The sequence below is a fragment of the Myotis brandtii genome, unplaced genomic scaffold, assembly GCF_000412655.1.
Source record: "Myotis brandtii unplaced genomic scaffold, ASM41265v1 scaffold68, whole genome shotgun sequence".
Classification (NCBI taxonomy): domain Eukaryota; kingdom Metazoa; phylum Chordata; class Mammalia; order Chiroptera; family Vespertilionidae; genus Myotis; species Myotis brandtii.
The window spans coordinates 3,091,163-3,118,131 of record NW_005370657.1 but is presented as its reverse complement, the minus strand read 5'-3'; the positions used below and the strand labels follow the sequence as shown (position 1 = coordinate 3,118,131).

The window sequence follows — 26,969 nt, the reverse complement described above, 5'->3', positions numbered from 1 at the left end:
AGGGAATAACCTAGATGTAATAAAATACTGTGAAATACCTGGTTAAACAAAATACTGTGAAGTACTGTGAAGATATTAATGGTAACGTCGCAAAAATATTTAATCTTATAAAACACTAGAGGCCCGATACACAAAATTCGTGCACAGGGGGGAGAAGGAGGTGTCCCTCAGCTTGGCCTGCGCCCTCTCGCAATCTGGGACCCCTCGGGGGATGTCCAACTGCCGGTTTAAGCCCTTAACCGGCAGTTGGACATCCTCTCGCAACCTGGGACTTCGTGCTCCTAACTGCCGCCTGCCTGCTCCTTAGTGCTGCCGTGGAGGCAGGAAAGGCGTCTGCCATGGCTGGTGACATCCGTGAGCCCAGCTTCTGGCTGAGTGGTGCTCTTGCTGTGGGAGCACACTGACCACCAGGGGGCAGCTCTTGCATTGAGTGTCTGCCCCCTGGTGGTCAGTTCATGTCATAGCGACCGGTCGTTCCACTGTAAGGGTCGCTGGGCTTTTATATATATAGATGTTTATAATATGTTACTTTATGAAACAGAAAATTATAACAATATGTGCAGAAAGATTGCAATTATGAAAAATATATGTAAAGTCACAGGGGGAAAAATACTGAAAGGTTATTTCCAAAATGTGAGTAGTGGTCATAGTGGGGAAATGAGTGCTTTTCTTTCTCTTTGGTGTTATTACGTATTTTTCACATTTCTTATACTAAATAAAGGCTACTTTTATAACTTATTAAACATCGTATACACTTACAAGCCCTCTGATTTCTTACTATGCCATTTTTCTGAGGATACTATAATTATCACACATCATGGCATCTGCAATGGGTCTTTTATATGCAAAATTTAATCCAAATTAGACATTATCAGTTTATGTAGATCGATATTTTCATCTTAAGTAACCCTGCAACCTAGCATGCTTCCTGTGACTTCGAGGGCAGTGTACAGGGCATTGGGCTTCTCAAGCTGTCTACCTGACAGCTGGATTAAAGTAAGCGGCCCCTCTCCTGATTGCTGGGAGCCAACATGTGGCTGCATTAGGGTGGACTTCAGGCTGGTCTCCTTTGTACACTTTCTCCTTCCAGGCACTGCAGCTGCCTGGGAAACATGGATGAGGGAAACCAGGGTAGGTAGGGAGTACTAAGAAGGGTCCTGTATCCCTAAACACAAGTGCCTGCACCACTCTCAAAGCCATAAATGCCATCATTCAACATTTACTTTCTTGTTTCTTGGGTGTTGCAGATATTTCTATTGAAATAGTTTGTTTCTGGAAAGTAACTTTAGGACTTCCCCCTTGAAGCTTAGTATGATGATGACTCTCATATACTGAATGACCATACATGCCAAGCACTCTATATATGCTACCTTACTGAATCCTCGCAGCAACTCTAGGTAGTAGATATTATTATACCCCTTTGCCAGACTGGGTCCCTGAAGGTTGGCAGGATGAAGTAACCTGCCCAAGATCACAAAGGTCGGAAGTAGAAACAGAAAAATGAAACCCAAGGATCTTTGACTCTAAAGCCTGTGTGTTTTGAACCTTTCTTTCTCTTGCAAACTATAAATTACTGGCCAATTATAAAGAGGCCATAGTTTATAGCATACGTATAGATTTTTATAGATTTGTGGATTCATTTGGGTTCTGAATCACTTAACTTCTGGTTTCTATGAATTCAAAATGAAAATGATCTGAAATAATTTATTTTAATGAAACCCACACATACTAAATATCCCATGCTATGGCTGTATCCCAGGTCCTTGTGAGGACAGAATCGCCTTATCTTCCCATCCATCCAGGAAAACTACCTCCTGCCTGTCCTTAAAAATATTCCTGTGTGTGCCCAGTCTTGTTAGTAACTAAAATTTTGACTATCATCTGCTTTGGGTACTCTGCTCTTCCATAAAAGCTAAAGTACAACTTGGAAATCTACTTTTGAACTTAGCAAACAACTGATGGGTCTTGACTTTGGGGAAGGTAGATGGTTAAACTGTAGGCGAGACTCAAGATCTAAACCCAAAGGGAAAACTCCCTGTTCCAAAGATCAATTTCTCTCTAACTCTTGCCCAAACACTGGGTAACTTATCTCACATAGAAAGACTATTTTACACATTTCCCCCTGAAAAATTCAGATTGATAACTTCAGGCCATGTTGTGTAAAGGCAGGGTAGAGATCAGAAGCAATATAGCGTGATGATGAAGGGCATGGACTTGGGGCCAGATTACCTCGGTCTGGCCCTGTGAGTCCCACCTCAGAGGCCTGTGAGGATTCAATGAGTTAACAGTTGTAAAGCAGTTAGAACAGCGTCTGGTACATTAATAGTGCTATTTAAGTGTCAGCTATCATCACTCCTCATCATGAGACTGGAACAATACTAAGATCACGTAACATAACATAGCAGGGCCTATTTTGTGCCAAGTACTATGCAGATCATTTCATTTACTGTCACGCTAGGATTAAAGAGTATGCATTCTGGTCTGTGACTCACAGAGTTAAGTAACTCACACAACATCTCACAGGAAGTGGTGGAACTAGGATTCATACCCAGAGCTCTCCAGGCCTGCACTCTCTATATTCATACGAACCAGAGTGCCTTGTTCATGACAAGTACTTAATAAATGCCTGTTGATTATAATCAAGAGTATGACAACCCAGACCTCCTATCTATCAAACTATAGTTTCTATAAAATGCTTGTTTAATTTTTAGGCAGCTGACATGGGAGGAAAGAAAAAACAGCAGCCAAAACCATTTTAAAAAGACAAGCTGTGAGGTCAGTTTCTTTTAATATACTTCTGCCAAAGAAATGATTATATAAAATATAAAAGGCTCTTTCACACTGAACAGGACATAGTTCTCAAGGCAACAGCCACCCTTTGGAAAGAGGTTTTAAAATGTCACAGCTGCGCATGAAGCCGCAAGCCCTCCACTTCACAGCAGAGGGGACACAAAGGGAGATTCTGGGAAGCAGTTCCTCTGCGGTGACAAGGAAATCTGTCGGGCACTCCAGTGACGCATTATTGCAGTAATGCCATGCCACCAAATGGGCTAGAACAAAATACTGCTCTGGGCACTTTGGGAGGGTTCCAAGTTCTAATACTCGAGCAGGATTTTGGCAAACATCTCAGTGCATAAATTTCAAAGAAAATCTGTAGTATCTGCTGGGTGGGGGATGCATACATGCTAGTCCAGTTTTCTCGGTCTCTGTAATTCTGGACTGAAACATAAAAGGCGTCAGTATGCAATACCTTGATAGCTGAGAGCTGGCCGAGAGTTCAAGTCCAATGGGAAGCAAGTGCAGAAGCCCAGAGAGAGAAGCCACACCATCGCCCCTATCGTTCTGTGCCTTGTTTCTAAAGACCCACAGGAGAAATGACCTTCAGACCTCGGCAGCAGGAAGCACTGTACTTCCTTGGAGCAATGGGTTTGCTCTCCTGTATTTTTATTTTATTTATTTTATATATTTTTAAATGTTTTTATTGATATTTTAGAGAGAGAGAAAGGGAGATAGAGAGACAGAAACATGGAGGAGAGAGAAACATCATTGATTGGCTGCCTCCTGCATGCCCTCTACTGGGGATGGCGACTGCACCTCGCATATATGCCCTGACCAGGAATCGAACCAGTGACCTCTTGGTTCCTGGGTCGACGCTCAACCTCTGAGCCATACTTGCCGGGCTTTTCTGTATTTAGTGACAGTTGAACATAAATCATGTAACTAACTGATACTGTGTCCCTTTCTCCTTTGCCCATTAGGAAGTTCAGCTCTAAACGTTGTGGCCTGAATGATGACTGGGCACACATTTCTGCATCATTTCACTCTCTGAATCTTTATTTTCCATTTTCCTTGATGTAATTTTCAGCTCATGTATTCTTTGAGGACAAATGATAAAGTCAAAGGCTGACCACTCTCATGCATACACCTTCATGCCAACTATTTTCCATTCGCCAGCTTAAAGAGCTGCTTTAATCTGAAAGTAGCCAGCAGAAGGTTAAGTGTGAGCAAGTAAGAGGCAAGGCTGGATTCTGAGCAGAAAACTCCTGGTGTCTGTACCCTCTCAGGGGGTAACAATGCATTCTGGGAAAGTTACTCGTCTCTTGCGTATTTTCTCATCTGTAAACAAGGATAACAGAACTTCCCTCCGAAGGTTGCTATGAGGATTGAGACAATCCTCGACTCCCTTAGCGGAGAGCGCAATGACGGCCGCTACTAGTCTTATTGCAAGTACAGGCCGGAACAGAAGCCACTGTGATGTGATGCAGGCAGATCCCTAGTCCAAAGTCACAACAGACTAACAGCCTCATTAAGGGAAGAGGCACGGTGGCAGGGAATGCTGGCATCAAAGTGTCCAAGGAGGCGTGTGGGGTGGGAGAGGGAGCATATCTGTTTAAACCAGCTTGCCTTTAAGCCACGGACAGCATTTCAGACTAGAGACTTGTTCAGCAGCCAGGGTTCCTCAAGCTCCCTAGTCTCCCAGGTCCTACAAATATGGTCTAAAAGTGGTGAGTAAATGTCTGAACCCACAGAACCAACCAGAGCAGCAGAGATATCAAAAGATATATGGCCGAAACCGGTTTGGCTCAGTGGATAGAGCGTCGGCCTGTGGACTGAAGGGTCCCAGGTTCGATTCCGGTCAAGGGCATGTACCTGGGTTGTGGGCACATCCCCAGTAGGAGGTGTGCAGGAGGCAGCTGATCGATGTTTCTCTCTCATCGATGTTTCTAACTCTCTATCTCTCTCCCTTCCTCTCTGTAAAAAAATCATAAAATATATTTTTAAAAAAAGATATATGGTGTTATAATGCCATCCATACATCCAGTTAACAAACTTTTCTTGAACATCGACACTGTTCCAGACACAGGTGAATAACCACTGATTCCTGCCCTCAAGCAGGCTGGGGAGGCAGCAAGACACACATGAGCAGAGAAGTTGCAAAGGCCCAACAGTGCTCTTCCCCTGGTCAGGACAAGGTGCCGTGGGAACACAGAAGAGGGGACAATGAACGTCCCCTTCCTGAGGTGGAAACATCTGAACGCAGTCTTGAAGGAGGACTTGGAGCCAGGGGAAGAAGAGGGAATTAGTGAATTCCTAGAGGAAACAGCACGTGCAAAAGGCCCAGGGTCGGTGGGGGTAGGAGGGGAAGCGGCAGCTGGGATACTTGACCCAGACTGTTGGTCAAGGTTTGGATTCTCTCTTATAAAAGCAACACATGCTAACCGAGCAAGGGGTTGACACAATCAGCTACATATTTTGTAAGACTCTTCTGGTGGCGCTGCTGACAATGGGCTGCAGAAGACTGGCGGCAGGGAGACCCATTTGGAGCGAACTGTGCCAAGCCTTGTCTGCGCCATGGCAGGCCGGCTGAATGCGGTTTCCTCACTGAGCCAAAGCCATCACTGACAAGCTGACGCGTCAATATCAGAGCTCAGACCCAACATCAGCTATTCTAAAATGTCAGTCCCATCGCTTATAACTCTTCCTCTAGGGGCGACTATAATCATTTTCTGCTTGATCTTAATATAAGCACCGAATTATATTCAAGTGATAACCACGGCAGCTTATACCCTCTCTGAGGCTCAGATGGGATAATTTGGAATTTAAATAATAAAAAAGGAACAAGCTGACATGACAATAAGGTCACACTTTAGCCTCTTCTGAGCCAATACACAATTTGCTCTCAGTGAAACAGCTGAATATAATCGAATTAAATACAATTCCTATTACAAAAGAAGAAAGACCAAGGCTGTTCCAATAAACCAATTCTCCTGCCTAGTTAAACTGCAAAACCTTCAGGAAGGGTTTTGAAAGCATGACCCATCAGTTCTAATTTTTAAAACTTATCCTTTCAGTCAAGACTAGAAAAAGGCCCATTCCAACTTTTATCTTTACTACAAAGTGCTGTTATCTTGGCCTGATGTCAGGAGCTCTATCTCTCTTTCTGCTGACAAGCAGAGACGAGAAAGATAAGATTGGAAACGAATCTCACTTCTCTGAGTAAATAAATAATCAATACTCATCTAAATGTAAATGAGAAGGTAGCCCCCTCTGATAACAGCACTCTTATCAGAGAGCCAATTTTCTTCAGACATTTGGCCTCAACCAAATCACCATCATTCAGCCCCAGCCTAATGGCAAAAAATCGTAACTAAATTGAACCGATCACCAGAGATCAACTAAGTTCGGCCTTGGCCACTGCAGGTTCAAATGTTTGGGAATGCAATTTTGCCCCCATTAACTTTCAATAGCAATGAAGAACAGACTGGTCAAGGGGCCAGTCTGTGCAATAAACAAACCCCAGAAATGGCCGGAGGATGAGGAGTGGGTGTAAGTGTTTAAACAACGCCATAACGACCGCAAATCCCAAAGCTGTGAAGGGAAGGCCGTGCTACTGTGGGGTGGAGAGAGCAGTCTTTCTTCTTATCCACGGCTTGGCTGAAATGGCGAAGACATTTAATTTGCCTGGCAGTGATGGTTAAAGTTTATTAAAACAAATGTAAGTAAATAAAAACAGAGATATTAAAAAGCTGTAGTAGCTAAAAATAACCTAAGGTTCAAATGATCAATTTCCTCCAACTAATTTTCATCAGACTTGCGTCTGACCCAGCAGTCTGCACTGACCTGATTTTACTGAAACAAGACGCCGTCTACAAGACAAATCACTTTAAAACCACTGCACTGGGGTTTCCATTTCTTTGCTGCAAGACTCAATTCACTGCTGATGAGAGTATTGGGGAAATTATGACTATTATTGATAGGACAGCAAAACCACTTTTACACAGTCGTCCTCAAGTCGACAGAAAGCTTGCACTGGACCATTAATGAAGGTGTCAGCTGGAATCAGAAATTAAAGACCAAGGGTGGAGAGGCCTAATTTTTAGGGCATGTTAAGGACACCAGACACAGAAGAAGCAGCTGCTATTCATCCTCTTAAGAGTAACAAAACAAACAAACAAACAAACAAAAAAGAGTAACAAAGCCAAAACAAGGATCAACTGAGGGGGGCAGGCTGCTCTGCCTGCAATTAGGGAAAGGAAATGCTTTTTTTGCCTCACCCTCACGGTTCGAGAGCACAGGCTCTCAACATTGCACTCCAAAGCTTTATCAGCCAAAGGCGGTCACGTCTGGAGTGAGACAGAACTGCTCCAAGTTCCACCATCTCGGGTCCTACTGAGTATCTAGTCCTAAAAGGTGGACATGTGGCGGTTGCAGAGCCTGGGTTTTGGAGTAAAAAAGAGTTGGATTAAAATCTTGGCTCTTTTACAAGCTATGTGACACTCAGTAAGTTAGGTGATCTAAACCTTCCTGGAGTAACTGCAAAGACGATGCGTGACAAAATACACAGGACCAATGAACACTCAACAGCTGTCGCCTGTTATACCACTGCGCAAAGTTAACAAGATCATCAGGGTGCTCTTTTTTGAAAACTACAGTGACTGACACCGAGGTCTAACCTGGCTCTTAACAAAACGCCTTGGGTGCATTAGCTCTCTAATCATAACGCTCTCTGAGGTAGGCCCTATATAAACCCCACTTACAGAGGAGAAAAAAAAAAAGTAAAGTAGTTACGTCATGTGCCCGTGGTGACCCCAGAGCAGCGGTTCTCAACCTGTGGGTCGTGACCCCTTTGGGGGTCAAACGACCCTTTCACAGGGGTCGCCTAAGACCATCGGAAAACACATATATAATTACATATTGTTTTTGTGATTAATCACTATGCTTTAATTATGTTCTATTTTGTAACAATGAAAATACATCCTGCATATCAGATATTTACATGACGATTCATAACAGTAGCAAAATTACAGTTATGAAGTAGCAACGGAAATAATTTTATGGTTGGGGGTCACCACAACATGAAGAACTGTATTAAAGGGTCGCGGCATTAGGAAGGTTGAGAACCACTGCCCCAGGGCCTGTGCTCATAACCATACTCCTATGCTGTATTCCAGAAAGAGATTCTACAATCTTCTTGACCTTCAGGTTGAAAAAAAGAAATTGTAAGTTGAGATGATTTATCAGTTCAGAAAGGAGCGAAATCTGGGTTGGGAGATGAGGAGGGAAGACAGAGGGGGTAGTTGGTCTTGAGGGGGTTAAAATTGATAGCCCCCAGCCCTAACAGCAGGTACCTATCCCAGGAGCACTAAACCTGAACACCAGCTGCTTGCCCTGATTTTTTCCCAGGGAGGGGGCCCTTTCCTAAGTTAAATGATTTACAGAGTTACTGCCTCAATGCACAGTTCTGAAAGTGTGATTTCTTTAGGGTTTAACTATACCCATTTCTAGTCCTGTTACAACTTTTTTATTGCGATAGAAAACATTTACTGGAAATATGTTACTGCTATTACCAGGTCATAAAATAAAAAGAAAAATAGTTTATGTATTGCCATCATTTCCAATCATCAATCAGAAAGTGCCAAGAGGAGGAAAGGAAAGGGCGTACAGCCGAGATTTCCTTCTTTGTGTAGGAGAAAATGCAGGAGCATCATAATTCTTTAGAACGGATTTCTTCTTGAATACCCAGCCTCACAGATGGGCTCCTGGGAGGAGGAGGAAGGCACACCTTTTGGCATCTCCCCTCCTCCCTGCAGCCTTGCCCGAATCCATGTCAGAATCAAGAGCTTTTTCATCCCGACTTCCTCGGGCTTTGCCTCTGTCTGTGCACAGAGCATGCTGGATGAGAAGCAATTTTGTCTATTTGTTGTTGTTCTACCCTCACCCTTCTCCAGTCAGGGCACTGTTTAAAGATGGAGGTGGAGAGACTTTGGAAAAAACCCAACTCCGCATTCCCAGAGCTCGGCTCTTTATAGGTGCTCAATAATCTCTGTTAGATACAATGACTTCAACGAGGTGGCATTTCAAATTGAACAACCTTGACCCAACAAAGGAATCTATCCTGAGAAACATTACTCCAAGCACACAATGATGTATGTTCAAAGATGTTCACTGTTTTAGTATCAAAAATAGCACAATCCAAATTTCTCCAGTAGGAAACTATTAAATAAATTACAGTATAAATGTACACTGGGATGTTATGTAGCTGTTAAAAAATTAAGCTAAGTTAATAAGACATGGGAAGATTTCTATGATACATTATTAAATAAAAATATACAGACTGTATGGAGTATGCTCCAGTTGGATAAAGTCAAACCCAGCAATATGTGCATTTATATGTGTGAGTGCAAATTTGCTGCACATTTAGCCCAACCCAATTTGAAAGGAAATGAGCTGAACTGTTCTCACAGTTGCTCTGTTGACTAGAATTAACTCTGGGTGTAGGACGGGGTAATAGCAAAGGTGAAGGCTTTGGCTTTCTACTTTATAGACTTCTATCTTGTTTGGATTTTTGACAGTGGGCATATACAGGCATTACTTTTGTCATTAAAAATCCAATTTTAAAAAATGAGGTGGAACAATTTTAGAGGTGATTCCAGCTAGAGCAGATTAGGGACTGTGGCCTCGGGGCCTTCTCTCACTGTCTCTGGCTCCCCATAGATTACAGGGGCTCAGCAGCGGCTGAGGAGACACCTTAGGAGCCAGGAACTAAAATAGCATTGATCCTAGGATGTTCAGGGGTTCCCTGTGGTCCAGTCAAGCCATGGATTGGACCACAGAGACTTCCAGAGCTGCTCAAAGGAGCAAAGGTGAAGAGGACTGGAGCATCTGAGGCTGGGTTGCTGGTGCGCAGAGTTCTGTTCCCAGAGAGGCCAGGACCGGAGGACCAAAGGTCAGAGTGCCCATGTACTGCTCTATCCCCCAGTCCAGACAACTGTGCCGGCCACGTCCTCCTCACAGATTCCACGTGGGCTGTGGAAACCCAAGGGTGACTCTGTAGTGTCTTTCTCTGACCTACTCAACCTCCCTCTACGGCAGTCCTGACACCTCCCCTCAGGCTTTTTTTTTTTTTAATATGTTTTTATTGGTTTCAGAGAGGAAGGGAGAGGGAGAGAGAGATAGAAACATCAATGATGAGAGAGAATCATCGATCGGCTGCCTCTTGCACACCCCTTATTGGGGATTGAACCCACAACCCAGGAATGTGCCCTTGATCAGAATTGAACCTGGGACCCTTCAGTCTGTAGGCCAATTCTCTATCCACTGAGCCAAACCAGCTAGGGCGCCACTCAGGCTTTGAGAATAGAGGTGGTGTGTCCTCTGCAAACTGGGTGTAGGGAAGTATGGATTTGATCCCTGCCCTAAACTCAACATTGTGGGGTGTGTGTGTGTGTGTGTGTGTGTGTTCGTTCTAGGGAAATTGAACCTGGGACCCTTCAGTCTGTAGGCCAATTCTCTATCCACTGAGCCAAACCAGCTAGGGCGCCACTCAGGCTTTGAGAATAGAGGTGGTGTGTCCTCTGCAAACTGGGTGTAGGGAAGTATGGATTTGATCCCTGCCCTAAACTCAACATTGGTGTGTGTGTGTGTGTGTGTGTGTGTGTGTTCGTTCTAGGGGGTGCCTGGCAACCTCTGCTGACCCCAACACATTTGGGACGATATAATGGTTATAAGCCTGCTTGGCTACCACCCTGACTACCTCTTCCTCCAAAGCAGACTTGAAGCTCCAACTCCGTCTGACTCCAAATGTCCCGCTGCTTGGAGACTCTCAATAATGCCCCAGCTCTACCTGCGTGTCCTGGGGATGGATGGAGCTGGTGTGGGTCAAGCTGAGACCCTGCTGCTTTGGACACTGGCTGGATAATGGGAGTCCCCATCCCAATCCGTTTGGGTCCCTCGCCACAACAACCTGTCCCAAGGTGCTTTGTACCAGAGTTCTCTGAGCTGCAACACACAGGGCTCAATGGAAACCACTCAACATCAGAGCAAGAAGGCGTAGTCATGGAAACCCCAAACTGCAAAACCCGGAGAAGACTGGAAGCCACTGGACAGAATCGTCTCCACACGGCTTGTCTCAGGCAGAGGGAGTGCTGAAAGGGGCACACACTTCGCTACCACGAGGAACGCTAATAGTCCACATCCTGTCACCGACCTGCCATGAATGCACTTTCCTTTGGAGAAGGGAGGCCTGATAGTACTTGTGAGAAAGAAAAATTTTTTCCTCCTTCAAATCCAGATTTCACTTGTTAGGAAGGATGGAAGCCTTTAACACTATCCCTTAGCATCCAATTTTTCAATCCAATCTGTGTTTCTTAACTTGAGTCACTGCGACATTACCAAATTCTACATACAGTTATCTGTTGCTCTGTAAAGAAATACAGATGGTTTTTGTGGAAATAAACAGTCACTTATTTTAAACAATTGTAAAATAGTTTATGGAAACCAGTGGGGTAATGCATTCAAATAAATGCCAAAACTGGCTGATGGGGAGCCAGGCGCTAAATCACACTGCTGAGGAATTCGGCTGCGGCGAACAGATAGTAAATCCAGAGTGACAGAATTCCCCGTGATGGCAAAGGTTTCTGACATCCAGTCCAGTACTCAAAAACCACAGCAGTTCAAACCCATTTTCCTTAACACAGCCTTGACAGCCAGTGAAATTAGTGAATTTAGTCACAAGCACCTAGGGACAAAAACAAAAGGAACAAAAAGGAGACTTCATTTGTCTGCGGCCTTTTCTGAGCTATATAAACACGGTGACTCCAGCCCGAGTCAATGCAGAACAAGCTTGAGGCCAAATGTTTTTGATCATCAGACTTTGGTATGATACTGTGGAATCTGAAGACTTCCATTCAAATCCGTGCAAGCCGGAGACTGGCTTGGGTGAACCACATCCTCTCTGAACCTCAGTCTCCTCCTTGGTAAAATGAGGATAACAGTTGCATGGACCAGACAGGCTGCTGAGCAGATTCAGTGAGGCACCAGGGGGGACAGTGTCCTCTAAGCAGCTGGGTGCCAGTGGCCGTGGTGGAAGGGGTTCCAGCCCTGGGTGAGACAGCAGGTCCTAAGCACCATTGAAAATGAATGGCGTGGGCCTATCTCTGCAGAAACAAATAGAACTCCAAGCACTTACTTGCTTTTAATTTCACACGACAATCAACTATGAACTTTTTTAACTTTCCTTCTCAAACCAGCTTTTCCCTTTTAACTGGGTTTCCAATGATGATGCTTTTCTCCTACTGACGCCCACGACAACATCAGGCCCTATCCGATTCCTAGACTGACCTGCTTCCTTTCTGCACATTCGGGAAAGTGCAACACTGAACATGCTTCTCATCTGCAGACTCTGTTCCAAGGCAAGAGGATTTCTGACTTTCGGGCCAACTAAATACAAGGCTTCTTTTGTTTTAATCCAGTCTTGGCCTTCATGTCTCCTTCAGGTAAATGCCCTTGCCCTTGCCCTTGCCCTTGGCCCACCTGCCCCCAGGCCTGGTGTCCTGCTAGGTTCTCAGTGTACCTCCCTGAAAATCGTGCCTGCCCTGTGACGCCACCCACCAGCCTGAATTTCCTTGTGCATAAATGATACATTTATCTGAATCCACCTACACTTGCTTGATAAAAATGAAGGGGAGGGGGGTGGAGGGGGAGACATGACCAGAGAACACTTGAAAGAGTTTGGAGAATTCCACCTGCCATGATTCTCAGTGAGTCAATGAAACCCAAGAGGGTGAGTGTGAGGCAGGAGTCTTATTCATCTTTGCAACTACAGAACTTGCTAAATATCTGATGAGTGACTAACTGAATTAACTGGGAAGATGGAGATGTCTCAGCTTTCTGGCTTCTCTTAGAGTGTGTCTTTCTGTACCAAGTTTGATCTTAGCATTTAAAGACAGGAATTTTTAGTTTTCATCTGTTCTAATGCTAGAGAAAAAAAACTAGTCGTGTTGGATTTAATGAAAAAAACCAGTATGGGCATCTGTAAGGGATTTTTTTCTATTGTAATTTTGACAATAGAATTTTTGCTCACTTGTGTTGTTTACTTGACCCTGTCAGGACCCGGCTCTCTGTACTGTCGCCCTTCATTGCTGAGCATCATCTGCGTCCTTGGTCCTTGCTGCCAAGAACTACAGTTCCTCCTCGGTCCTTGTGGTCCATCTGCCCTGCTCCCTGTTTTGGGTGCAGGGACCCTTCAGAGATCAGCTCCACCTGCCAACTCTGCTCCTCTCTGCCTGTCCATCTTCCTTCCAACCACTATGGTACCAACTAGGGCTGTATTTTCAAGTCAGGACACCAGCCTCAGTAAGTGCCTTTCTTATTGCCAGTACCCGGTGTGGCCTCATCACAGACATTTGGGCTCTTGCCTCAATACATTCCACCAGATTGGTAAACCTTAACGGCAGGGTTCAAACCCCAGCTTCAGCTAACTTGAAGCATTGTTTTCTTACCTCCAAGTTGGGGATGATAATTTTTAACTCATGAGGTTGTTTATAGATTCAATGAGATAATTACACATGTAAAGCACATTGTACTCAATAAATGGCAATTATTACTATATTAATACAATTTTGCACATTTCACCATGTTCAACTCAAACAGATAAGAAGCTAAATTTTTATGTTAAGCCAATTGTGGCTTATAACCTAAGATGCTAAAACATACTTCTCCTTGTGCTAAACACACAAGACGAACAGGTAAAAGCAATGGAAAAATGGAAAAAGAGGAGTCATGGCTGCCAGCCATTTTCCTTTCTGGGAGTTTTCCTTCTTGCTAGATCTATTATCTGGGAGCTGGGCTGCCCTGCTGGCTTTCCATTTGCCTTGCTAATAACAGTAAATCCAGCAGCTTCCACCGCAGCTCCTGTCTCCTTCAGCTGACTCTGAGGCCAATCAGCATTTCCTCTCTGCTAATGTCAGATGTTCACAGGGAAGTCCTGCTGAAGAGAAAATTTATGACGAAAGTTTCTCCAGCTTTTAACCCTTGTGCACATCCAGCCCCAGATGCAGAGCGCTCCAGAGGAATGTGGGTCATTTCTCCATGCGCACACCTATGTTCTCGCTGGTGCTTTGCTGCTCTGACAAGGGGCCTCAGACCCCTGGAAAAGCTCAGATGAGCAGCTGGGCAGACAGATGCACACATTCTGGGCCATACCTAATGGGGGCTACATCTGAGCTGGGTTCCTTAGCAGTTAGAGTCTCTGTTGAACCATGACTCAAAACAGTCATACTCATAAAAAAGTTTGATATCACAAAACTGCATATGACCGGGTCTCATAACAGTGACATCCAAGTGAGGGGACAGAACTAACATTTATTGAGTAATAAAATAATAACAGCTAAGTGCTTGGTGTTTGAAATAGATTTCTATTTAATTCTTACAATAATGTTATAAAGACGATATTATTATTCTCATTTATACATGAGGAAATGAGGTTCAAACAGGCTAACAGGAGCAAGAGTGCGACCAGGGAGATGCTTCCAGAACCAGGTATTCAGCTCCAGAGTTAAGGCTACCAACCAGCAGCCTGTCATCTAGTTGTGACCTTATTTTACAATGACCTGATCAAGGTCACCAGATAGTAGTGGTAGCATGAGCTTTCGGCCATCTGAAACAGTCATGCCTGAAATAAATCCTCCAAGGGCTGCAGAGAGGGAGAGAGCAGTGAGTCAGGCTTTCGGGAGACAATGGGGTGGTGCTCCTAGTCTCTCCGCTGGAGAGAGCACAATGGCTGTCAGCGAGGCTCAGGCGCCCTGGCAGCAGCCGGGCCAGGCCCTTAAGACTTTGTGTTCCTGGCACAGACGGGGCTCATCACAGGGTTTTCAAAGAAGTTCAAGCCTTTCGGGACAGCTCCATTCCAGCTCAGTGGGCTTTTCCATGACCTCTGCTCTACCTCTCCACAAGTTAGATGATACACTGAACCGGATTAGTAGATTCAGCAAACCAATTTTTGTCCCAATTAAAATAAAATTGTCAAAATGTACATGTGTCAGCTGTTTGTGATTCCAATATTATGGAAAAGTAGCTGTTTTCGTTTATATTTGAGATATTAGTCATCCTTAGACTGGGACGGAGTACTCAGCTAACAGCTTGTGCTTTAACCTACGGAAAATACAGGTCACAGAGAAAAATGTTGACAAAATCACAATATAAAGGTTATACTCATATAACACTTTGGCCTTAAAAGGTTTGAAATGTTTATAATGGAAAGCAACTATTTCATAACAATGTTCTCCCAGAAAACTGACATCCAACACAATGAAATAGATTGTGGCTTTAGGAGAAAGGAAGTTTCCAAATAGAGCAAGTCCATGTAAGTAAGAGAAAGAGAAATATTTTTAAGCTGCTCTAGAATTTGAAAGTAAGCTGTCTTCTCACAAATTTTAAGAACTATTTTTAGTTTTACCAAAGTAACATGTATGTATAGTTTTAAAAGTAAATGATACTAGAAGTCCTATAATGAAAACCAGTTAATTTCCTGCCCATCCCTGAATCCCTTCTTACAGGCAATTAGTTTAAACTTTTTGGCTATTTCTTCTGGTACTCACCTTCCTATTTTTTTTTTTAAATCCTCACTCGAGGATATTTTTTTATTGATTTTTAGAGAGAGTGGAAGAGAGAGGGAAAGACAGAGAGAAATATCGATGTGAGAAAAACACAGCCCCGGCCAGGAAGGAGCCTGCAACTGAGGTACGTACCCTTGACTGGAATCGAACCTAGGACCCTTTGGTCCGCAGGCCGACACTCTATCCATTGAGCCAATCCATCTAGGGCTTACCTTCCTATTTCATTAGCATTCCTATTCAGCTGTTTTAAACATCACTGAAAATATCAGGCAGCAACAATTACTTCTACCTCGGAAGATGAGGATTTAGCGTGTACTCTCCTCCTCTTTCAGAAGTGAGTTTGCTTTAATTTTCTTTTTCAGTGATACAGTGTGTGCAGCAGTTTCCTCCTGCTGGGTACCCACACTTGATTACCAATGCTTAAAATGCCTGTTTTTAGTATACTCTTCTGACTCCCCAAGGATTCATTAGAGATTCATGTCATTAAGGAAACCTAGGAGGCAACTAATTTCAACTGATGTGCGCTGCATTTCACTTTTAAGACATTTACATTTTCATTCGATGATTTAATTCTCAGAGGAAGTTTGATCTCTAATAATCAAAGTACAGTGAATCTCTTCCTGACCAGAAAGTGGTCAGCCTTGGGCCTGGGCTAGCAGGGGGTGAAGTAGCTGTGGGCCACAGACCAGCTTTCACTGCTTCTCCTTAGTTCATTCCACGAAATGTATTAGCCACAAACTCTAGGCCAGCTACGGTGCTGGCAAACAAAAAGAAACCTGTTTTTCTCCACAAAGGGCTTTCACCTTACTCATATGAAAGCTCACCCCTATCTATGCGAAACCCTCTCCCTAAGAAATGGTGAGTTCTCATCCTTCTCCTTGGAAAGGTACTCAGTAACATCTAGCAAGATCACTGTATAGGGCCCTAACCGGTTTGGCTCAGTGGACAGAGCATCAGCCTTCGGACTCAAGGATCCTAGGTTCGATTCTGACCAAGGGCATGTACCTTGGTTGCGGGCACATCCCCAGTAGGGAGTGTGCAGGAGGCAGCTGATCGATGTTTCTAACTCTCTATCCTTCTCCCTTCCTCTCTGTAAAAAATCAATAAAACATAAAAAAAAAAAAAGATCACTGTATAGGAACCTACTGGGGCCGGCCCACAGTGCCTCTGATGCAAGGCACAGTGCTCTCCCTAGCAGTTTCCAAGGCTGAGATATGGCCCATACCTCTTAGTTTCCACTATTGATCCAGATGGAGTCACTCTCCACTCATGAATTCACCCAGCCACTGCTGCCCTGTCCGCTTGTCCCTGCTGCAGGGAGTGGGGTTGGGAGTCAATTAGGAGATGCTCAAGTGGAAAGACTGAGGAAATGCCGATCCTGGGCAAGAGAGAGTCCCTTCAGGAGGGAAACTAAAAAAAACTGGGACTCACCGAGTCCTGCTTATCAGAAAATGGACAACTAAAAGCTGGAGGTAAGACGACCTATCAAATGCATCTTGTTGGTATGCTTACTTTGTATTGGCCATCTCCCCTACCAGAATTAAAGCTCTCTTGGAAGAGGCCCTGTCATCCTTATTCACTGCCTGGAATGTAGTAGACTTCATAAATATTTATTGAGTGATGAATTTGGTTTTGGACACACTGCTTGAGAGAGCTGCATGACCCTAAAGATTTTTACACTTAAATCATACTTCGTTTTAACGTTATCTTAATTCATATTGTTCCATTAAAATTAAATGTAGTGTGCAAAAAAAATAAAGGAAAGCTGGGGCCCTAGCCAGTTTTCCTAGTGGTTAGAGCGTCAGCCTGCGGACTGAAGGCTCGCGGGTTCGATTCCAGTCAAGGGCACATACCTCTACTGTAGGCTCAATCCCCAGCCCTGGTCAGGGTGCGTACAGTAGGCAACCAATTGATGTGTCCATCTCACATCGATGTTTCTCTCTTTCTGTCTCTCCCCCTCGCTTCCACTCTCTCTAAAAACCAATGGAAAAAATATCCTCGGGTGAGGATTAACAACAAAAGGAAAGCTGGGGTTCTGTTATGATTTGCTATTTCTGTGATTATGTGGTGACAGTTTGGGGGGAAGATGGAGGAGCTCCAATAGACCACCTTGCACCTTTGCAGCATTTGGCTTTAATCACATCTCGCTGACTTTCTGTTTGAAACGCTGGTTCGATGGCACAGTGCTCTCCATGCCCTTGCTGACTGCCCTCCTGCGATGAGCAGCAAGGTAACGAGAGAAGTGGGCGCCGTCAGGTCTTTGCCTAGACCTGCCTCACAGTGCCACTCCAACCTCTCTTCCTGATTTCAAGTCATCTTTGTCTCGGGGCATTACTGTCAGTGTAAGACAGAAAAAGAAATACCCTCACTGCTGAAGCATTTTTCTTTTTTCTTTTGTTTCCCTCATGCATTTAAAGCTGTTGCAGAAAGTACCAGTATCTGCAACTTACTCAACAAGGAAAAACTTGTGGAAAGTTGGAATTGCAATGGTTAAAGCTGCCCTTTAAATTGTTCATGGGGGAAGACCAGCCCCAGGCAGGTCTCTGAAGGCAGGGAGACAGAAGTCAGGTGTCTTAGTCCCTGGGCTGGTCTTGGAAAAGGTTCCTGCAGTAGGCTAGCTCTTCTTTCTAAAGGGATGGTTTTTCATCGAAAGTGGCTAAACTCAGTCTTGGTAGTGGCAGAGTTTTCCTTACAGCTCCTAGCAGCACAGACACATACACGGCCTCCTGAAGAAAGAGGGCCTTCTGCTTCCTCATGGATGTGAGGGGCAGGCGCAGCACTCCCAGCCTTTCTGTCACTTCCGTCATCATTCCCCCAGAAATCATACTGGTGTTTGATTACATTCCCTCTTTTAAATGTTTTCTGAGAAGAAGCGATAGACTCTGTGAGCCACTCAACTGTTAATACTAAGGCTCCTAAAAATCACTTGTAAACATGTTTGTTTCAGGCAATTGTAGCTTGTCCACTTTACCTTTAGTCTAGAACCTTTGGCACAGTAAATTAAAATCGCTGAAATAAGCTCTATGATAAATGAGCCTGTGATCATTAACCCACACCCACGTACACAGAATGGGTTTTCTGGTTAGTCAACAGTCATTGGAGTTGACTCTCCGGATCTAGTTTTCTCCTTGTTCAGAGTAAAGGGTGCTTCCAGCAGATCCGTATCCAGCACAATTCAAACGGCTGGTTCTATCACAGGCCATCAGCTTTCTATAGACTTAATTCATTGGAAAACAAAAGGTGCAGGCAAAGGTCAAGCTGTATGGGTAGAAAAGGAAGTAAATAAAATCCTAAAAAGCCAGGTTTTATGGTGTGCCTGACGTGGTAGTGGCAATAGGCGTAAAGGAGCTGACATCCGCTGAGCACTTACTATGGATTAAGTGTTTTACATGCAGTCAGTCAAAACAAAAACCCTACAAGGTAGGTATTATTACCCTGACAGACAGAAAAGATAACTCAGGTTAGAAAGGCTTGATGACTTGCCTAACTGCACAGCTTGTGTGAAAGGTACAGCTGGGGTGATTTGGTTCCAGAGCCTATGTCCCTTTCCAATGAATCATATTGCCATGTCCAACTGCACTTGGTGTTTCCAGGGAGAAAAACATACCTGCCTCCATTGAGCTGTGGATCCTATAACCTTAACCAGTGATAGGAAGTACCGCACAGTGGTTAGGAATATAAGCTTTGGAGTCTTACATCTGGGGTGTGAATGCCAGCTCCCCAACTTACTGGCTATATGACCTTGGATAAGTCCTGTATCCTCTCTGAGCTTTACTTTTCTCATTTATAAAACACAAATAACCAATTCAAAAGGCTGTTTCAAGAATTAAATGTTTTAAGAATCAAGAGTTTGAATATTCAGTAAATAGTAACAATTATTATTATATTCATAACTGTATATGCTAATTAAAATCACAGGTCAGAACCATCATCAAAATAACAAGAGAGCCCACTACATGGAAGAACATATTTGCCAACGATACATCTGAGATGGGGATAATCTCCAAAATATATAGGGAGCTCACACAACTTAACAAAAGGAAGACAAACAATCCAATTGAAAAATAGGCAAAGGACCTAAATAGACACGTCTCCAAAGTGGACATACAGAAAGCCAAGAGACATAAAAAAATGCTCAAAGTCACTAATTATCTGAGAGATGCAAATGAAAACGACAATATCACCATATACCTGTCAGAACGGCTATCATCAACAAATCAACCAATGCTAAGTGTTGCCGAGGTTGTGGAGAAAAGGGAACCCTAGTACACTGCTGGTGGGAATGCAGACTGGTGCATCCACTGTGGAAAACAGTATGGAGTTTCTTCAAGAAATTAAAAATGGAACTGCCATTTGACCCAGTCATCCCACTTCTAGGAATATACCCTAAGAAACCGGAAACACTCACCAGAAAGAACATATGCATCCCTGTGTTCATAGCAGTGCAATTTCCAATAGCTAAGACTTGGAAACAGCTTAAGTGCCCATCAGCAGATGAGTGGATTAAAAAACTGTGGTACATCTACACAATGGAATACTACTCAGCAATAAAAAATAAAGAACCCTTACCATTTGCAACAGCATGGATGGACCTGGAGAGTATTATGCTGAGTGAAATAAGCCAGTTAAAGAAACACAAGTATCACATGATCTCCCTCATATGAGGAATCAAATGAACCAAATAAACTGATGAACAAAAATAGACCCAGAGACATAAAAACATCCCACAGACTGTCAAACCTCAGGGGGAAGGCAGAGGAGGGTGAAGGTGGGGAAGAGATCAACCAATGAACTCATATGCATATATGCGTAACTCACAAACACAGACAATAGGGTGGTGAAGGCTTGGTGGGGAGGGGGGTGGGAGAGGGCAATGGGGGGCAAGAAGGGACATATGTAATATTTTCAACAATAAATATTTATTAAAAACAATAGACCCAGAGTCATAGAAGCATGAACAGACTGCTGAACCTCAGAGGGAAGGCAGGGGAGGGTGGGTGGGAAGAGATCAACCAATGGACTTGTATGCATATATGCATAACCCGTGGACACAGACAATGGGATGGTGAGGGTCTGGGGGTGGGGGTGGAGCTGGCTGGAAGAGGTTAAGGGGAAAAAAAAGAGGACCTATGTAATGCTTTCAACATTAAAGATTTTAAAAAATAAAACCACAGGTCAATGGAAAAATCTGTGACCTCAAGATGTCATGTAACATATGAAGTAATGAAAAATAAAATATCCCACAAAAGAAGTAAAAATTAGTGCTTTCTATGCCACCAGAACATATATTTGTCAATTCAGAAATTTATATATATGAAATCTTAATTATGTATTTTTGATTTTATGATTTCTATACTATTTTACTATGAACATTTTTATTTATTTTTAAAATCTTTATTGTTGAAAGTATTACATACGTCCTCTCCCCCTGTCCCCCATTAACCCCCTCCAGCCGGCCCCCACCCCAGGCCTTTTTTTGCCATGCATATATGCATACAAGGTTCTTGGTTGATTACTCCCCACGCACCCACCCTCCCCCGCCTTCCCTCCGAGATTCTGCACTCTGCTCCATGCGTCCATGTCTCTGGATCCACTCCGTTCATCAGTTCATTTTGCTGATTAGATTTACTAGGAACATTTTTAAATTACAGAAAAGTTGAAAGAACAGTACACTGCAAACCCACGGACCCACCACCTGCATCCTACAATTAACATTTTATTCTATTTGCTTTATCACATATCTATTCATCAGTCCATCCTTTTTTTAAAAAAATGCATTTCAAAGTAAGGAGCAGACGTCACTACATTCACTCCTAAACCCTTCAGTGTGCGTAACATTAACTGGTGTTTAATATTTGTTTAAGATTCTCCTTTTAGTTTTTGGGAAAATTTACACACAGTGATAGGCACACATCTTACAAGTGCCATGTGATAGTTCTGACAAATGCCTTCACCAGTGTGCACTAGCTCTCCTGTCAATATTGAGACTATTACTTTTACTCCAGAAAATTCCCTCATACACAGTACATTTAAGTACAAAGAACAGAACACTGGGCTCAAGAATCAAGGGGTCTAGGTTCAAATCTCATCTACATGACTCATTAGTAAAACACACACATACACAATACACACAAACATGCAGGCAACCTCCGTTTTCTCAACCATCAAGAAAGAGATATTGCCCATCTCACACGGTCTTTGTAAAGGTTAAATAGAAAATATCTGGAATACAGTACATGTTCAGTAGATGTAACCAAAGGGTACTTTTTCTCTACTCCCCTCCCCAGCTTCCCCCAAACTGAGGATGCTGCCTTCAAAAAGAAAATGGTAAGAACAACAACAACAACAAGTTAAATGAGAGATGAGGGGGAAAAGGTGTCTTTCTGCATAGGCAGTCCTCTCCCAATTTATCCACTCTGACTTCAGCTAATTAAACATCTGTCTCAACGGTCTTCTCAGCAAATTAGTCATCCCCACTTTGTGACACTGATTATTGGTTGCAGCCTTTTCTCCACTTGCTCCGATTCCCAGAAACTTCTAGGAGTTTACTCACCAGGCACATGGCAAGGAATGATGCAGGGTCCCCATTAACCCCCTACAGCTGCCCTTGGTGCCAGTGCTGTTCATAATGCTGCCAGACGTGTCCTTAGATGTGCCTCCCCACATAAACCTGTTAAGAGGTAACAACTTTGTTGTCTACACTTCTGATTTCCAGATTGTGATGCATTTTCTAAGTGTACCAGACTAAAATAAACTACTTAACAGGAAATCTATTTTTTAAACTAGTTTTGATGACAAAGCAAGCAGGTAAAAACATAAGGTCTCAAATGAGCTGAACTGGAGTCTAGTGAATTACCAGCTGGCTCTCTTTAAACATAAAGCTTTGCTGGTGAACCAAGGGCAGCAGGCAAACAAGTGAAATGCTGGCCTTTCTGTACATACTGAAGCGTGTGTGCATGTGTGTGTGTGTGTTTGTGTGTACACACACCTGCTTAAGCAGGAAAGGGGGAGGTGAGCTGCGGAGAACTGTATTCTAAACTACATGGTACTTCTTAAAAATCATTTCCTGAAATGAGACTTCTCTCAATCCCTCTTTCCACTAAAACAACGACTTAAGAACCACCTTTTAGAAAGATAAATGGCTAATAAAAACATTTACCAACGCTTAACTACACTAAAAACCCAGAAATGCAAATTAAAACTAGGTATTAACCACTAACCATCAGTTTGACAAAAATTAAAGATTGATAAGTTCCCGGGTTGGGAAGGGGGTGGGGAAAGAGGTGCTCTCATATAATCTCCGAATGTCAAAGAATGGGTATAAACTTTCTGAAGGGCAATTTATTTTTCTCAACATTTTAAATAAGCAAACCTCTGATAAGCAATCTCATAGTAAAATAAATTTAACCAGAATGATAAAAATGCAGTGGTCACTCTAATAGAGAATGCTTATGACATATTGAGTAAAAGAATGCAAAATCACATACCTTGCATGGAATCATTAATAAAAACATTTATGCAGATACATTTTCATGGGTTCATTTACCATTTATTGACTGTCCTCTATTTGACAGGCACTCTGCTAGATTTTGAGAAATAAGAAAACAGGATCCTGCGCCCCCCCCCCCAAAAAAAAACAAACGTACTGCTTATATGTATATCTGCATGGGAATACCAAAACCCCAAAAGATTTACAAGAGGAAACCACTTCACTTTTTACTTCACACACCTCCAAAATGTTATATTTTCCCCAAACAAGTATTTAAATTTATTTTAAAAATCTTTAAGAACCTTTTACCTCTATCTTGTTTTAATATTAACACCAGGAGAACTGGCGGCAACTCCAAGCTGCTTCGATTCCCCCAAACTGTGCTGTAGCTCTAATAAAAGAAGCCACTTCCCAGGTGTCCATCCCTCTGCTTCCTGAGCCGAGCACCACCCACTCTCCACACCCCAGTCCAGGGCGTAGGGTACGTTGGAGAGCGTACTCAGGAGCTCCTCACCGTGTCCCCGCCTCCTGTTTTATGCCCTCTAATCCATTTTTTAACACCGATGGTGTTTTCTTAGAAATTATGACTATGTCGCTCTCCTTTCAATGGTTCTCCCTCTGCATCAGAATAAAGTTCAAATTCAACAGTTTACAAACACAATCTGGTCCCAAATGACCACTTCAGCCTCATTGTTCCCCACCCTCCCAACTCCCACTCCACTGCGTTATTTTACTGGGCTCCGTGCAGTGTCCAGAGGCATCAGGCTCTCCCACTGTGCCCCTTCAGCCGGAATGCCTTTCCCGTCCCTTGGCACCTGGACAGTTTCTACTTCTCTTCGGGGACCAGCCAGGGAATTTGCTCAGGAGAGTCCTCCCTGACTCCCTAAAAACAGACTAGGGCTCCCCTCCCACAATGTGCATCCAGATCCCTATACTTACTTCCACTCATCATGTGCATGGTTTTGTAACTGCCTATTGGTTTGTCTTCCCAACAAAACCGTACGTGTCTTGAGGGTAAGGACCACTTCTTGGCCTCTACAAAACGTCTAGTGCCTACACAGTGCTTCCTGCATGATAAGCCCCAGCAAATGGATGCACCTCTTCTGTTTATTGTTTTTTAAAATTGATTTCAGAGAGAGAGAGAGGGAGGAAGAGAGAGAGAGAGGGAGAGAGAGAGAGAGACCCAATTGGGAAGTGAACCTGCAACAAGTGTATGTGCCCTGATCGGGAACTGAACCCACCACCCCTTGATGTATGGTGGGACAATACAATACTCCAACCGACTGATCCACACCGGCCAGGGCCTCCTCTGTTTCTGAGTGCACTATCAGGCCTGGCCTGATCAGATCTGGCCCCTGCTTAGCTTCTGCAGCTTATCCTCCGCCCTCTTCCTGCTCTAGGAATTGGAAATGTCTATGTTTTGTGACTACATCTCAAAACATCTCTGTCTGGAATGTTCTTCTTCTCACTCACCCATCTGCCAAAGTTCTAATTCATCTTCAAAACCTGCCAAAGAAATCACTTATTCCAGAGCATCTTTTCTCAGTCCCCACCTCACCCAGTGGTTTTAAGCATCCCCTCTGTGTGCTGCTTTAGCAGCTTGTATATTTCCACTTGTGGACTTACCAGATTTCCTGCCTCCTCTTCTGAACCCGTTTTCTAGTACAGTGGCTGGCACAGAGCAGGCAGCACTGGATGGTGACTGCTGACCTCAGAGCCGCACACGTGGCCCTTTCCTACCTCAACCTCTCCCTTGTTGCAGCTTAGAAAAGGAAGGCTCAGATAGTTTCTTATTCTAGGATACTTATCTCCCCATTTTCTAACATTTCTAAAATCAGGATACAGCTTGTAATCAATATGTACATATAATGTAGTAGTGTTTCTTTTTTTTAATCCGGAAAAGTTGTTATTAAATTAGTGGTGCTCTGGGACTGTCCCTAGTGCACCCAGGGAAAAGTCCTCTGACTCTAGAAGATGCCTGCCTCCTAGACCACTACATAGCCTCTCACGGGAATATGGCTTTTCTCTTCCTTTCATTCTGCTTTTTCTTAACCTAATCTATCCCGGTGACTGCCCCGGATGGAGTGAATGCATAGATTTTGTGATGAAAAGGAACTTCGGAAAGATTAGTGACTAGCAGGAAGAGTAAATGCTGGTCAAATGTAGTTTTGGCGAATGATATATTTCAAGTTTTTCTGATGTGGCACTTGCAAGAGCTCATAACACCCTTCTAAAATAATTGGGTCTCTAAAGTGGTTCCAAAAGATTTTTGCTTGACATAAATTCTCTAAATCTCCAGGTTTTCTGGGTAAAACAGTTGGCTGCAATGCCATCTTTAACGTGCACTCCTCTATACTCAAGAAGATCCATCGGGGGCCTCAGAGCTCTCCAGACAGGGGAAGCACAGGTGGGATGAACTGAGAGAGAGGAGGCAGGGAGGAATATTTAACTTGCAGTGTCTGGCCTGGGGCACTCCGAGTTATACATTTAGACCCCTTAGCCGTCCCAATTTACTGTATCACCTTCCACTGGGTCACTGGACACCCAGTAGCAGGTTTTTATTACTTACCCAGCCCCAAGCATGAGTGGTATCAGCATGGTTATTTGTTTTTTCATGAGGAGGAGCAGTTTTCTGCAGAAATTCCTGCCTTTTTTTTTTTTTTTAACAGAGAACATTTAAACAGTCCTATGTACCTTTTCTTCAGCTTTCTTCTTTTTTAAAAGGATTACTGGCTACAGCATAAGAAAACCACACGTCTCTGGTTCACAACTACTTTCATGGAAGAAATATTACTGAATTTTCTGTCTTTACAATTACACATGAAGTAGGACTCTTTTCAACCCTACAGATGGCAGATTCTTTACCTTATTGTAGCCTTTGGAGAGCATTTCAGGTTAGAAGAGTGTTAAAAATCCTACTCCATTTAAAACATATGGGTTTCTCTTTCCATAGGGCAGCTCAGGACAGGTGTATGTTGCTTTAAGAAAGCTAGACATACAACATTAAAACTGACACCAATACAGACAAACTGTGCAATTACAAAAGAATTCCTGGCTTTATATCCAGATTCACCACAGGGTTCCTTTAAATGCTGCACTTCCCTGGTGCATTTAGATCTTAGAATCAATGAACATTTCTGTTTACAGAATTTTAAATTTGTTCTCCCATTAGGGTTCTAATAAGCAACATGGTACAATAAAAAGAGTATGGGCTTTGAGGTCAAAAAAGCCTGGGCTCCCATTTAGAATCTGCCATTTACTTACTGTGGAAATTTGGTAACTTTAATTTCGCTTAGAGCTGAAGAAAGGGTGGCTCAGAGAGCTAAGTACTGTATATGACTACACATATAGTTATCATAGTCCCTTAATTCTAAGATGCACATTGTTTTCCCACTTTTTAACATTTCTAAAGTCTCATCTGTAAAAGAAGCATAATAAAATCTACCTTCTAGGGGTGTTGTGAAAATTAAATGAGGTAATATCTTTAAGTGCACAAAGGCACTCAATAATCTGCTTTTACCCCATTGGAAGAGACCTTGGGGAAGACACACAAATCCCCTTTAAACCTTCTTGATAAATAACAAATTGATTTGTATACAACTTTCTAGGTCTCTCTGGTATGAAGTAAGGCCTCCTGTGTGAGGTGCTGCAGGGAGCGAGTCAGAGACTGACCCTATTGCTGCCAGTCTATTGTACAGGGCCCTGGTCCCGGCTCTAATGGGGTACAGGCTCCGCATCCCCCCCTGGCTGCCTGCGTTCTCAGCTGGCCTGTATTCCTCTGTCACACTGTCTTTGGGCCGCAGTGTATCTCAGTGGTCACAGTTTGGATTTTATTGTAAATGCAACTGGAAATCACTGAAGGGTTTGGAGCAGATATGATCTGATTTATATTTTAACCAATCTCTCTGGCTGCTGTGTAGACAGGAGCTGGAGGGGGCCAAGAGCAGGGGCAGGAACCAGCTGGGTGCTATTTCAACAGTCCGGGTGAAGTCACGTGGATCTGAATTCATCCGATGGAGATGGAAAAGACTGAATGGATTCAGGATATACTCAGGAGGTAAAACTGGTAGGATTCGCTAATGGAT

At 43.4% G+C, this 26,969-nt stretch overlaps 1 protein-coding gene across 10 annotated transcripts in view; it reads right to left on the bottom strand.

Annotated features, from left to right (window-relative positions):
• The window catches only part of MAPKAP1 (mitogen-activated protein kinase associated protein 1), a 190,004-nt gene that overhangs the window by 64,643 nt on the left and 98,392 nt on the right, over positions 1 to 26,969 (bottom strand). For 2 of the 10 annotated variants that reach the window (XM_014529397.1, XM_014529395.1), the window contains one exon: positions 11,247 to 11,518. The exons of the other annotated variants lie outside the window; for them this stretch is intronic. In XM_014529397.1, the coding sequence (XP_014384883.1) occupies positions 11,505 to 11,518 (14 nt within the window). In that variant the 3' untranslated portion in view covers positions 11,247 to 11,504. Of the gene's footprint in view, positions 1 to 11,246; positions 11,519 to 26,969 lie in introns of those variants that run through there. 10 annotated transcript variants of the gene reach the window in all.